Source organism: Patagioenas fasciata, chromosome 1, assembly GCF_037038585.1.
Source record: "Patagioenas fasciata isolate bPatFas1 chromosome 1, bPatFas1.hap1, whole genome shotgun sequence".
Lineage (NCBI taxonomy): Eukaryota > Metazoa > Chordata > Aves > Columbiformes > Columbidae > Patagioenas > Patagioenas fasciata.
The window spans coordinates 106,248,970-106,261,245 of NC_092520.1; the positions used below are offsets into that span (position 1 = coordinate 106,248,970).

Below are 12,276 nucleotides of genomic sequence, written 5' to 3' on the forward strand. Positions count from 1 at the left end.
TCCTGTGCCAGCTCAAAGGGTGTCCTTTCCTGGCCACCCACCTCACTGCCTGATTGGTCTTACTCAGGCTCGCTATTTATGTAGTGGGCACATACAGCGGGTGGAATTAGAGGAACTTTTTAATTGCTGATTCAGCAAATGAATTTGTGTGAAGGATGACAGTTTAGCAGTGGATTGGCTTGAATTAAATAGCTCAGGCTTAATAGATCTAGGGAAGATGAGCCCTGTGGTGAGATCTGCTGAGCTAACGGAAACAAAGGAACTGAGCAAGACCCCTATTTTCGTGTACATTTGTGTGTGTGTTGCTTTGGGCTTTTTTCCTCTTTCAGGACCAAAAAACCCAAGAAGCTTACTTAAATACTATTTGCTTTTTACAAGTTAAAAGAAGCAAGAGGAAAAACATAGGACTCTCTGTGAACCATTATTTTTTTGTTAATTTGTTCAGGGTTGAGTAATCCCTAAGATGAGGCATTGTGAGTCAGGTTATTCATTACAAATTTTAGTAAAATGTCGTAACTTACAAGTTCCTGTACAAGAAAATCACAGCGTAGATCATTATTTTGAAATTGATGTGGTTTGTGGATGTGATTTCTTATATTATGAAACATCTGGGGTAGTGATCAAAACAAAATGGGTTTTTGAAAGAAAGAGTTCTCTTTAAAGGTCTTGCTAGGCATATTTTGAATAAGGAGTTTAAGAGTTGTCCTCATAATTGAATCTTGATTTATTGAGTCTGTATCTCCAGCACAGCATATGCAGGGTCTCACAGACTTGGTGCCTTACTTGTAGTATTTGATTTGTGCTGGGACATAAATTTCACCCATCCTGTGAAATGTTTATTTTCCAGTCTCTTCTATCTTCTTTTGTTACATTTTCCATTGCATTTAAGTCATATTGGTAAAAAAATATTTTTAGAATAAAAGGAAAATGCTGTCTAATTTTCATGTGTGGAATTTGAGAATAATTGAAACTGGCTGTGACCTCTGATCATCTCGTCCAACTCCTTGGTCAAAGCAGAGACAGCTTTGAAGTTAGATGTCATGGCTCAGGCCCTGTGCAGTCAAGTGCTGAACATTTCCAAGGATGATGATTCACAAAGTTCTCTGGAAAACCTACTCCAGTACTTACCAGTGATGTAATACATTTTTCTTTTTTTCCCCCCATCAGTCCAACAGAAATTTGCTGTGTTCCTGTGTCCTTTGCTCTGTGTCCTTTTGGTGTGAATCTCTGGGAAGCTCTTCCAGATACCTAAATGCCCATTAGGGAGCTGTGGGTAGCAATTAGGTTCCCCTTTGTCTGGCCTTCACCAGGCTGAACAGACCCACATCTCTCAGGCTGTCCTAGACTGTCATATGCTGCAGTCCCCTAGCCATGTGTGTGGCCCTATAAGTATTTTTTTTAATTGATATCTGTTTAAAACTATAATCAAATGCCTGTTCTTCTTGTCATACTTGGCAAACAGATAGACCAGATGCTCTAACAAGCCTGTCTTCGTTCTTTGATTTCTATCATTTATTTTGGGGAAAGTGTGAGAACGCTCTCTTAAAGGATACATACTAAAAGAGACCTATTGTATAAATCCACACAGAATTCCGAGAATGCGAAATAGCAGCTACTCTGTGGGAATTCATCCTCTGTTATTAGTGCAGGCAGAATGAGTCAATTAAAACATTTCTGTTGAACTACTTGTTCTTTCAAATCCTTTAATTGCTCAGCTAACTACAGGAAGACTAAAATGTAGGAGCCGTTTGGGAGAAGATAACATTTGAATATATTATACTGAATTAATCTCATCAGCCACTTGATTTTGCAAGAAGTTTTTGTTTCAGCTTTTGAAGAGGGTTTCTGTTCTGGCAAAAACATTAATCATGGAGTGCCTCATGTGAAATTTTGTGCATGTTTTTCCCTCCTCAAGGGTGATGCAGATGGTGACAAGCCCCTGGAAATCCATGCTGCTTCAAATGAAAAGCAAGCCCAGAAGTAGAACACCAGATCACTTGGCACAGGTAAAGAATAAAGACTGATGATAACAGTGTGTGGCTACAGCAGCAGAATATTCTGGAAAAGCTGAACACTTGCAAGTTTGACTTGTAGTTATTTTGATATTGATGAAGAAAGAGGGAAAAGAAGTAATTTTATTCATCTCAACATTTGTCAAGAATATGTGTGCTCCTTAACACTCTTTAAGTTAACTTACCAAAATTCTTCATCATTAGAGCATAGCGAGCAAATATCCATCTCCTCCATGGGTTCCAAGTTAATTTACAAAGGCCTTATTAATGTATTGGGTTTTCTTCTTACTTCCCTTCCCATTTCTGGCCCTTGTACCAAAAAACTCATCTCATCTGTGCAGATATGAAGGAGGGGAAAGAAACGTCTTTCCTGTTTAGATGTTTTCTCTATAAAGATTTGTCAATGCTAGTAACAGTTCACAATGTGCCTGGCCTTTCATGTTGATGCCCCGTCCTAACGAGACATGCTTCAGCATTTGGGGATGGATGATGGAGGAAGCAGAGGTTGCCTTTCCCAGTTCTCCAAGCCAGAAACTCAAGCTGAGCTGTCAGTTTTGTTTCTGACTTTGCCCCTGGGTTGCTTTTGAAACTCTAGCAAGTCCTGTGATTGTTGGTTTCTAGAAAAGCAAACCAAAAACACCCTCTCCACTGTTTTAAGATGGTTCAGTTTCATAGAACAAAAATTGCTGTGTATTTGAGGCTCATTATTACTAATGATAATGCAGTTGGGCATCATTTAGTACAAAATATCAGATAATGTCTGCTCTGAGTTGATAAAGGATGTCTTTTCTGAACATGTCGTCTACTTGCTTGGCTTCGTCCTGTATATTCACATCATGTTAAAGACTTATTTTTCATCAGAAAATGATCCTAGCATTGTAGGGACTTGTCATTATTTTTCTACGCAGTTTCATTTACCAGTAATTTTTTTCTAACTAGCAGCTGCGTAAATAGTGTCCAGATTTAGAAAACTGAATCATTTTTTTTTCTTCCATGCATCATCACCAGTCACAAATGTTTGCAGATGTGATGGAATGCAAACGTCTGCTGAGCAACAACATTCCACTGTTAGATGATCAGCTTTAAAAGCAAAACTAGTTTCTAGTGTTGTGTTTTCCTTAATTTATTTTTAATTGCTGTACTGAATTATCAGAAGGGGAAAAAAGTATGTTGACTGGCTGATTTACTAAGTAATTAGTTTTTCCTTCAGACATGAATATGAAGTCTTTAAGAATACATATTTTTCAAGTATTTTGTAAAATAGCCACATAAATTCAAAATTTAAGAAAAAAAAATAGGAAGAGCAGTTTTGTTTTGAGTAAAGGTACCCTGGAGAACCAAGAGGAAGTCAAGCTTCTCTAAAATTCACTAAAATGTTGTCCTTATTGTGAACTAGGACACAGCTACTAAATTATGAAGGGCCACAAAAATTGAGCTCTATGTTTAAGTTTGTGAGACACTGTGCAAATATCAAGGTTCATTACAAGCAGAAACCTGTGAATGGTTGGTTGGTTTTGACATTTCTACTGTGTGAATATAATTTGTTAGCCCTTTACTCACTTTTTTAAATGTTAGTGCTTTCTGCTTCAGGCACAAAATCTTTTTAAGGGGGGATGTGGGTGAAAGGAGAGGAACAAAAGCTGAAGAGCTAAGTTGAGTGTTTAGGTGCTTAAAGTACCTGAGTGCTGCTGGTTTTGAAATTTACTTGCTTTGCCACATATTGTTTCTGGAGGAAACACATGAATGGAACTCCTAGATTTTTGACCTAGAGCAACCAGATGGTGAAAGTTCAATTCGGTATCAATTTTCAGCTGTTCTCTGGGGGTGGTGATTTGTTGCTTGTGCTTGAAATCAAACCAAGTTATTCAACAGCAAACCCAGATCCAGATGTTTTGTTGGATTGGGGTGATCCCAAAGGTTAGAGAATGCTGCTGTGATCTTTGAAAAGACACATTTGTTTATTCTGAATGAGATCAGTCTCTCTGTATTTTCAACTGTTGGCAATATTCCTAGATGAATCTGGTTGCTAAAATAAATACAATATCATTTTCCTCATAAAGATTTGCCACAGCAGGGGTCTCTGAATTGTGATTTGTCAGCCAAGAATAAAATTGCTTCACACTGGAGACAGTAACATATTTCTGCATTCCAAAAAACCAGAAGCATTGCACCTCCTTTATTATAGTATGTTTGTCATCAGAATTAGATGCAAACTACAGCTCAAACCACATCTCATGGGAGAAGCAAGCTTTTATTTTATCCAGCTGTTGTGCTGAAGAGTTACATGGAAGTGACATGGCTTTGTGTTTTTTCCACAAAGACAGCATATCTCATTTTCATTCTGTTCTTGTTCTGTGTGTATGTAACTCAGTTTTTTCAAGTTAAATTACCCTGACTTCATAACAGAATAAGTGCAATTGATGGGAGTTAAAAATAATTTGAGTTGAGAAACTTGGTTTACTACACAAGATTCCAGTTGGTGTTTTGGTGCTATGGAGCGTTCTTTCTCTCTTTTATTTTGATACAGTTCAACAGTTGGAGGCCTGTATCTAGTGGAGTGCCTCAAGGGTCAGTACTGGGACCAATACTATTCAATACGTTAATCAGTGATTTGGATGAGGGAATAGAGTGTACTATCAGCAAGTTTGCTGATGACACGAAGCTGGGAGGAGTGGCTGACACGCCAGAAGGCTGTGCTGCCATCCAGCAAGACCAAGACAGGCTGGAGGGTTGGGCAAGGGAAAATTTAATGAAATATAACAAGGGCAAGTGTAGAGTCTTGCATCTGGGCAGGAACAACCCTGGATTCCAGTGTAAGTTGGGGAATGACCTATTAGAGAGCAGTGCAGGGGAAAGGGACCTGGGGGTCCTGGTGGACAACAGGATGACCATGAGCCAGCACTGTGCCCTTGTGGCCAGGAAGGCCAATGGCATCCTGGGGTGGATTAGAAAGGGCTGGTGAGTAGGTCCAGAGAGGTTCTCCTCCCCTTCTACTCTGCCCTGGTGAGACCACACCTGGAATATTGTGTCCAGTTCTGGGCCCCTCAGTTCCAGAAGGACAGGGAACTGCTGGAGAGAGTCCAGCTCAGGACAACAAAGATGATTAAGGGAGTGGAGCATCTCCCTTATGAGGAAAGGCTGAGGGAGCTGGGTCTCTTTAGCTTGGAGAAGAGGAGACTGAGGGGTGACTCCATTAATGTTTATAAATATGTAACAGGTGAGTGTCACGAGGATGGAGCCAGGCTCTTCTCGGTGACAACCACTGATAGGACAAGAGGCATTGGGTACAAACTGGAACACAGGAGGTTCCACTTAAATATGAGAAGAAACTTCTTCTCAGTGAGGGTGACAGAGCACTGGAACAGGCTGCCCAGGGAGGTTGTGGAGTCTCCTTCTCTGGAGACATTCAAAACCCATCTGGACACCTTCCTGTGTAACCTCATCTAGGTGTTCCTGCTCTGGCAGGGGGATTGGACTAGATGGTCTTTAGAGGTCCCTTCCAATCCCTAATGTTCTGTGATTCTGTGAACTATAGGAATTGGACTCTTTAGAGCAAACATAATCATTAGTGCTATAATGTCACTAATTTGAAGAGTTAAATTTCTTTACTAAAAGTAAATTGGTATTGAGAATTTTCTGTCTACCAAGTTGATCAAAACCTGTTTGGGCAACAAAGTTTTAATTGCACTTTGATAATGGAAAGAAAAAAGCCTATGGTATTTAATTCTGCTTTCTCCCTCCCTCTCCCCCTTATTATCTGTCACCTTTCTTTGGTTACAGGTGAAATAGGTATGAGCAACATTTTCCCAAGAGAAAGAGGAAAACCATCTGAATCCATTTTTATTTTGAATGTGACTAACCTGTCTCAGGAAAAGACTAACGATGTGCTGCTTCGGCTTCTGGTATGGAATCTGTGAAAGGACACTATGGATCTTAGGTCAGTCTTGAGACCTTGTCCTCAGTCCTGCAGTGGGACTCAAGTCTGCCCATGCTTGTCCCCTGGCAGCATCAGCTTTGCAAGTAGCAAGTCTCAAAATTCCTCAGTCTCTTATTATTTATATATAAAATTAAATTCCAGTTACACAAAAAGCTCTCTCTGTTTTTTTTTCCCTTCTTCATCTTTAAACTCATGTATGTGACATTTGCACTATCTGTGAAAGGTTCTTGAGATGCTGTTGACAATGGCTGTATTTTTAACAGTGAAGAAAAGCTTAAAGTAGCATGATGTTTTGGCTACCATTAGCTAATAGAATTATGAATGAGAACAATTACAATGACTCTTGTGTTTTGTCTGAGTCTCCCCCTCCCTTGTATACAAATCTTCTGCCTCATCAGTGCCAGCAGGGGGTATATAATGAAGCATCTGTGAGTTCCTGTCTAGTAGATGGATGGGAATGGAGCTGTTAATGTTTGTTCTTGGTTTTGCTTGAATGCACAGCTCAGTGGGAACCAGAATGTTAGGGTGGTGGGAACCAGCCATAGAATAACTTGGCCGTTTCCTTATTCTCAGCCAGGGGAGGGGAGGAAAAAGTAAAGTGAAGGGAAATACAAAAGGATTTCCAGCATTTTGAAATCTTTGCACAATAAAACCCTTTCATCTTTTTTTCTTTTTTTTCCCCCTCCATTTCCATGAGCCTCTCTTTGGGGTCATGATGCTTCACAGATTACCAGAGCATTTAAAGCTCTGTTGGCGAGTCTTAAATGTTCCTAAATTAATCAGTGAATATGAGAAACAGGGAAAGATGTAATTAAATGTGTGCTTGTACCATACATTAACTTCCCAAAAAGAACAGGGAAGAAAATACAAAGCAAATTGGATTCGAAGTGCTTTTAAGAATCTTTGTTATTACTTGCTTAGGTGTTCTGGCTGAGCGTATTCCAAAAACTTTTAGAGGAAAACAAACAGATCCTGGCAATGCAAATACCAGTCTGTGCAGGCATTACAAAACATGCCAACTCTTTTTTAATGCAGGCATACGGCATGTGGCTGCCTCAGGCAAAAAAAACTACCTCCCAACATGTTCAGTGCGTGTTTTTTATCATTGTTTTAGGCCGGTGAAGATGTGTGTTGATTTAGCAAAGGGAGCAGGGTTCCTGGGTGGGATTTGGGGTGTGTATATGTGTTGGGCTTTTTTTAACTCTAAATTCACTAACATAGTTAAAACAGGCTTGGGAGGATCAAAGTAGCGTTTTTGTCAATAGTGGGAACTTGAGCAGTATCAGTCATAGCTGTAACTGCTGTTACATCACTCTTATACAACATAGACTTGTTCTTTCCCTTAAAGATCGTCCTTCACTTGTGTCCTAATATTCTAGAGAAAATTATTACCTTTGAGTTAGGAATACAGGTTTAGATGCCTTTATTTTTTTTCCAGAAATATTTGGTGTGTGCCCCCTTGGCATTTAGGAACATAATTACTTGGTAGTTCAGGTATATTCACCAATAGACTCCACCAAGATGTGCTTTCCTCATTCTTTTTTTAGATGCAGTTGTTAGCTGTTCTGTTTCCTTTTACTGCAAGATCCAAGTGAAACTTTTCAAGTCCAGTCTGTTTTGTGAGCTAATCCTCAGCTTTTAATCTTTGTTTACATATATATGCACATGTGTCTGTGTTTATAAAATCCTGGGTTAAATAAGCATCACTTGACTTAAATGCATTTTACTTGATCACATCTTCATACTCTTATTTACATTTCTGCTTAAAAACGTCCCAAATGATAGACATCAAACCAGAACAGTTTTATCTACCAGGAAATGACTGCCTTGGAACACCTGCATACACATGTGATGATGAGATGGTTCCAAAATGTGAGCATGATGGCCCTAACTGAAATCCTTTCCTTATGTCTTCTGTTTTTTACAAGTACAGGAAATTTAAGAAAAAAAGTTTCATGCTGGTGAGAGTACGGGAGATAGTAAACATTCAACTCATTTGGCACAGACTTTGCCTGATGAGGAACAGGAGAGCGGTTGCCACTGTTTGTGCATATATGTACACATACACAGATGCATGGAACTAATTTGTGCACACATGTGTTATCTTTTGCGAGACTTTGCCTATGGGTATTACCATATCAATTTAAACCAGTATATTTCCCCACCCCAGTTTCATGTCAACAGTTTGGTCGTCTTTCCACTTGAAGGCTTTTGGCTTGGTAACATGTCGGTTTGATTGCAGGGTGACAATAAACTGTGGCAGATGCTTTGTTAACCCCACCTCTCCCCCCTGACCCTCTTGGCCCTACCTCCCCACTAAGTACAGGTGATTGAAACGCAAAGAAGGACAGAGAGAGAGAGAGAGTTGGAAAAAATTAAAAATGTTTCACTAATGCTACTAATAAAATAGAGAAAGTAATACAAAATATACAAAACCAATCTTGAAAGTCCTGGCACCTCAACAGCAGCTGCTCTGATAGCTGTAGAGCAGGCACAGGAAGTTCTGGGCTGGACTCTGCAGCAAACCGGAACTGGATTCAAGGATGCAAAGTCTGTTATTAGGCCTCAGTTGGCAGGGATGGCAGGCGGGGTCTTCTCCTGATGTTGGCCATAGTTGAAGAAAGGAAAAAAGGGGACGAGATCCTTGTGATCTCCCACTTTTATGTGAAGTATAACATGAATGGGATGGAATACTTAGTTGGTCAGTTTTAGTCACCGGTTTGCTCCTCCTTGCCCCTCTGACTTACAGGACGTGCACCCTTATTGGCAACCTTGCATCCCATTGCTATGTCTACCAAAATGTGTATCCAACTTTAGAAAAGTGCAGTTACTAAGAAGACTTTGGCTGAAAGGAAAATTCCCTGAAAGAGAAACTTGTTTTGTTTTTAACAGAACCGGGACATAATGGGAGTGTGTATAACTGAGGAAATAGAGTTCTCATTTTGGTATCCTTGGATATAGTGGCCACTAGCAGGTGTGTTGAGGCCAGGCTCTAGGGCTTTCTCTTGAAAACATGATCTTTAATCTCTGTTGAGTGTGAAAATTGTTGAACTGGAGGTCATCAGGTTGGCCTCTGCAGCCCTCAGTGCTGGGATGATGGTTCCTGTAGGCAGCGTGTTAGTTGTCTGAGTAAAAGTGGACAGCATAGCCTCTCCTTTTGCTAGAAGGAGCATCACCAACTTGGAATAATCCTGTTAGCCCAGGTAAATAGGCAAAATCTTGCAGCCTTGAAGAAAAACTCAGTATTTTGCCAGAAACATTCATTGTGAAAATCTGGATTAGACTCAGTACTGTAACTGCAGAGGGCCTCAGACAGAGGTGTATTAGCCGATTTTGTAACTGAAGTGTTTTGGAGCTGCCTTCATTGCATCTGTCACCTTTGAAGAGAGCTATAACTGCAGTGCAAGAGAGAGCAAGATTGATATGGAGGGAACAGCATTTTAGAACTAGAGAAAGGAGTGCCCTGGGAGCCGAAGACCTTTACTGCTGCTCTGTTCATTACCCCGGCAGAAAAATTTGTGTGAGCACATTTGCTTCGGAACAGATATCAACCCCTGCTGCGTGCACTTCTTTTTCCCTTTTCTTGTTTTGTAAAGGTTATTTCCACACCTTCCCATAAATCCAAAGCTCCTTGTAAAGCCAATTTTATCATCATGAACTGCTATTGATAAAGACTGTTTTGGCTCTCCAGGTGCACTGGGGAGGCCTATGTAACCTCCCACTGGACCTTCCTGCATGTAGCATCTCAAAGCAGGGTCAACTATTGCACCTGGATGGCCTGGCAGCTGGTGAGGTCAAACGCACTGCAGGGTGGTTTTGACAGATACAAAAGCTTGTTTACAAGAAAAACCTTTGATAATAATATCTTAAAAACAAAGCTGAATATGTTTTAGCAGATAAAAAGATGTTTCTAGTTGTCTAACCAGCCACCTGTCTTCTGAAATCTGGACCATTAGCCAATTCTGTTATTTTTTGACTGTGGTTCTTATACTGACTGGAGCTGACGGCATTGTCAAGGTATCTCTGGAAGAAATATTGGTATATTGGTGCAATTGTGGTGTTTTCTCCTGTTTTGTGTCAGTGAGGCTTATTACTGGCCATCTCTGGTCACAAAGACCAAAGAATGGTCTAGACATACACCTTGTGAAGTTCATGGATTCCACCAGAATGCTGGTCTCACTGCACGTGTTCAAGCTGATGTTCCTGGTAGCTGTCACATTGGTGTTGAAAGCTGGAGACATCAAAGGTGGTCTCAGGATGTCTCACAGCTATTTACCAATCTTCCTCCTTTAAAAACACCTTCCTGCGTAGGGAAATGGAGCTACACTGCCTGCATCATACTAATCTGCCAGGCTTAAGCTGTCCTGCCTTTTTTTTTTTTTTTTTTTTTTTTGAGGGCATTTAAAGGTCTGTATCTACCAACTAAGATGCAAAGCCAGTCAGTCATGCAGGCCATGTCCAGCTGTGGCAGGTAAGCTGGATGCAATGCTCCATCACCAGGCCCAGTTACTCATGCATGATCTTGTTATTGGTAAGCTTTGCTGGGTCTTCTGGAGAGAGGAAGATGGATCGCAGGTGACTAAAGCTAAAGGATATGCTTTACGTATAGCCTGAGTGTCCAGATCTTGGTGAGCAGTACTAACCTGAAGTTTTTATAAGACAGGCCCATGAAGTAACAAGATGGGTGACTTGCTGTTTGGGAGAGAGAGCAGGTGATTTGTGGTGAAATGTGCTGGTTTGACTGAAAATGGGTTAATTTTCTTCATGCAGTTAGAAACCTTTCTTTTTTGTAGCTACCACAGTCATTATTTGGACTTAGTTTGAGAACAGGCAGATAACACCCAGCACAGAGCTAATGTGTTTAATTGCTCTGATGTGAGAGCTAAGGACGTTCTGAGCGCACTGCCCACAGGTGCGAGGCAGTGAGGAAGGGGGGCATGGATGGGGCAGAGCTTGACTGACATCCAGAATGATCAATGAGAGTATTCCATCCCATTGGCGTCATGCTTCATAGATAGAGTTGGGACCTTCAGGTTGGGTCTGCTCTTCTTGCTCTCTCTCTGGGACACAGCTGAGGGAGTTTTGGTCAGGACGTTCAGCCCGGCCTTTTGCCATTTTGCAGAGGCCGCTGGGCTTTTCTGCCTTTTTCCTCCCTTCTCTCTCTGGGATCGGCTGTGTGACCAGGTGCTGTTTCCTGGGACTGACTGCTCAGTGTGTTTGTGAGGAATTACCTTGAGTATCTTTTATTTCTATTTTATATATATATTTACGAGTAGTGTATTAGTATTTTGTTATTTTATTAGACTGTTTATCTCAATCCAAGTTTCTCCCTTCCCTTTTGATTCTCTCCCCTATTGGGCGGGGCAGGGGAGGAGGTGAGCGAGTGAGTGGCTATCGTGGCTGTATTGCTAGCTCGGGTTAAACCACGACAGGAAGGCTGTTGCAGCTGTCCTTTACCCCCTGGGGTTCATCAGTCCTACCCAGGGAAGGCAGCCTGCAGCCCTGAGGCGGCTACGCAGGTGAGTGCTGGAGGTCTGTGTGTGAGCACCTCATCTTGCTTCAGGGGTTTGCTCAGTGTGGATTTTGAGGTAGCAGTGAGTTCAGCAACCGTGTGACTGGATAACTGCAAGAGGAGAACCTCATTACTTCCTTCTTTGGCCGCTACCATGTTAAAGCCATAGAACTGTACCAACTCCCGTACGGAAATCTTTCAAAATCCAGTATTCTGTGTCCCATTGCACCCAAGTCTCGGAACACTGAGTCTTAACCTGAAGTACCTTCCCTCAACTCCAGGGCACAGCACCTGTGCCTTTGAAGAAATAATCTGTTTCTTTGATCTGAAAATGAGCCACATCCATCACTTGGCCAGCAATGTGGAGGCGCCTGCCAGCCCCTGTAGCCCCACTCCACAGGCTCCTGTGGCAGTGGAGGAAAGACAGACAGATGCCCTGAGCAGAGGTGTGCGGTGATGCTCCCTCTGTGCCAGCTCATGGCTTTACCCCAGGGCCGCAGCAAAGCTCACTTGTTTTCCCAGCAACCGGGAGGACACTGAGGCATGAAGCCAGAAGAGTCTTTGTGGCTGCACACACACACCAGCTAAGGGTCATGGGCAGCAGCTGCGGAGGCAGCCCTTACCCCTTTCTTTTTTTATTGTTAAAAACTGCGTACAGAAACATGTAGAGTTAATTTATCTACCTCCAGTGAAAGAAAAGGGATTCTTCCCTTCCCCCCATCCCCTGCCCTAGATTAAGTTCATGAAGGTTCTCTCTGTAAATTTAGCAAGCTTCGGACTCACTTCCTTTTGTACGGAGACCTGAAAGAGCCATT

General features: G+C 41.6%; 1 protein-coding gene across 3 annotated transcripts in view; it reads left to right on the top strand.

Moving 5' to 3' along the window:
- The window catches only part of APOO (apolipoprotein O), a 30,510-nt gene extending 24,409 nt beyond the window's left edge, over window positions 1–6,101 (top strand). For all 3 annotated transcript variants that reach the window (XM_065859115.2, XM_065859107.2, XM_065859099.2), the window contains 2 exons: window positions 1,916–2,006; window positions 5,793–6,101. In XM_065859115.2, the coding sequence (XP_065715187.1) occupies window positions 1,916–1,984 (69 nt within the window). In that variant the 3' untranslated portion in view covers window positions 1,985–2,006; window positions 5,793–6,101. The remainder of the gene's footprint in view (window positions 1–1,915; window positions 2,007–5,792) is intronic.
- Window positions 6,102–12,276: the final 6,175 nt, after the last annotated feature.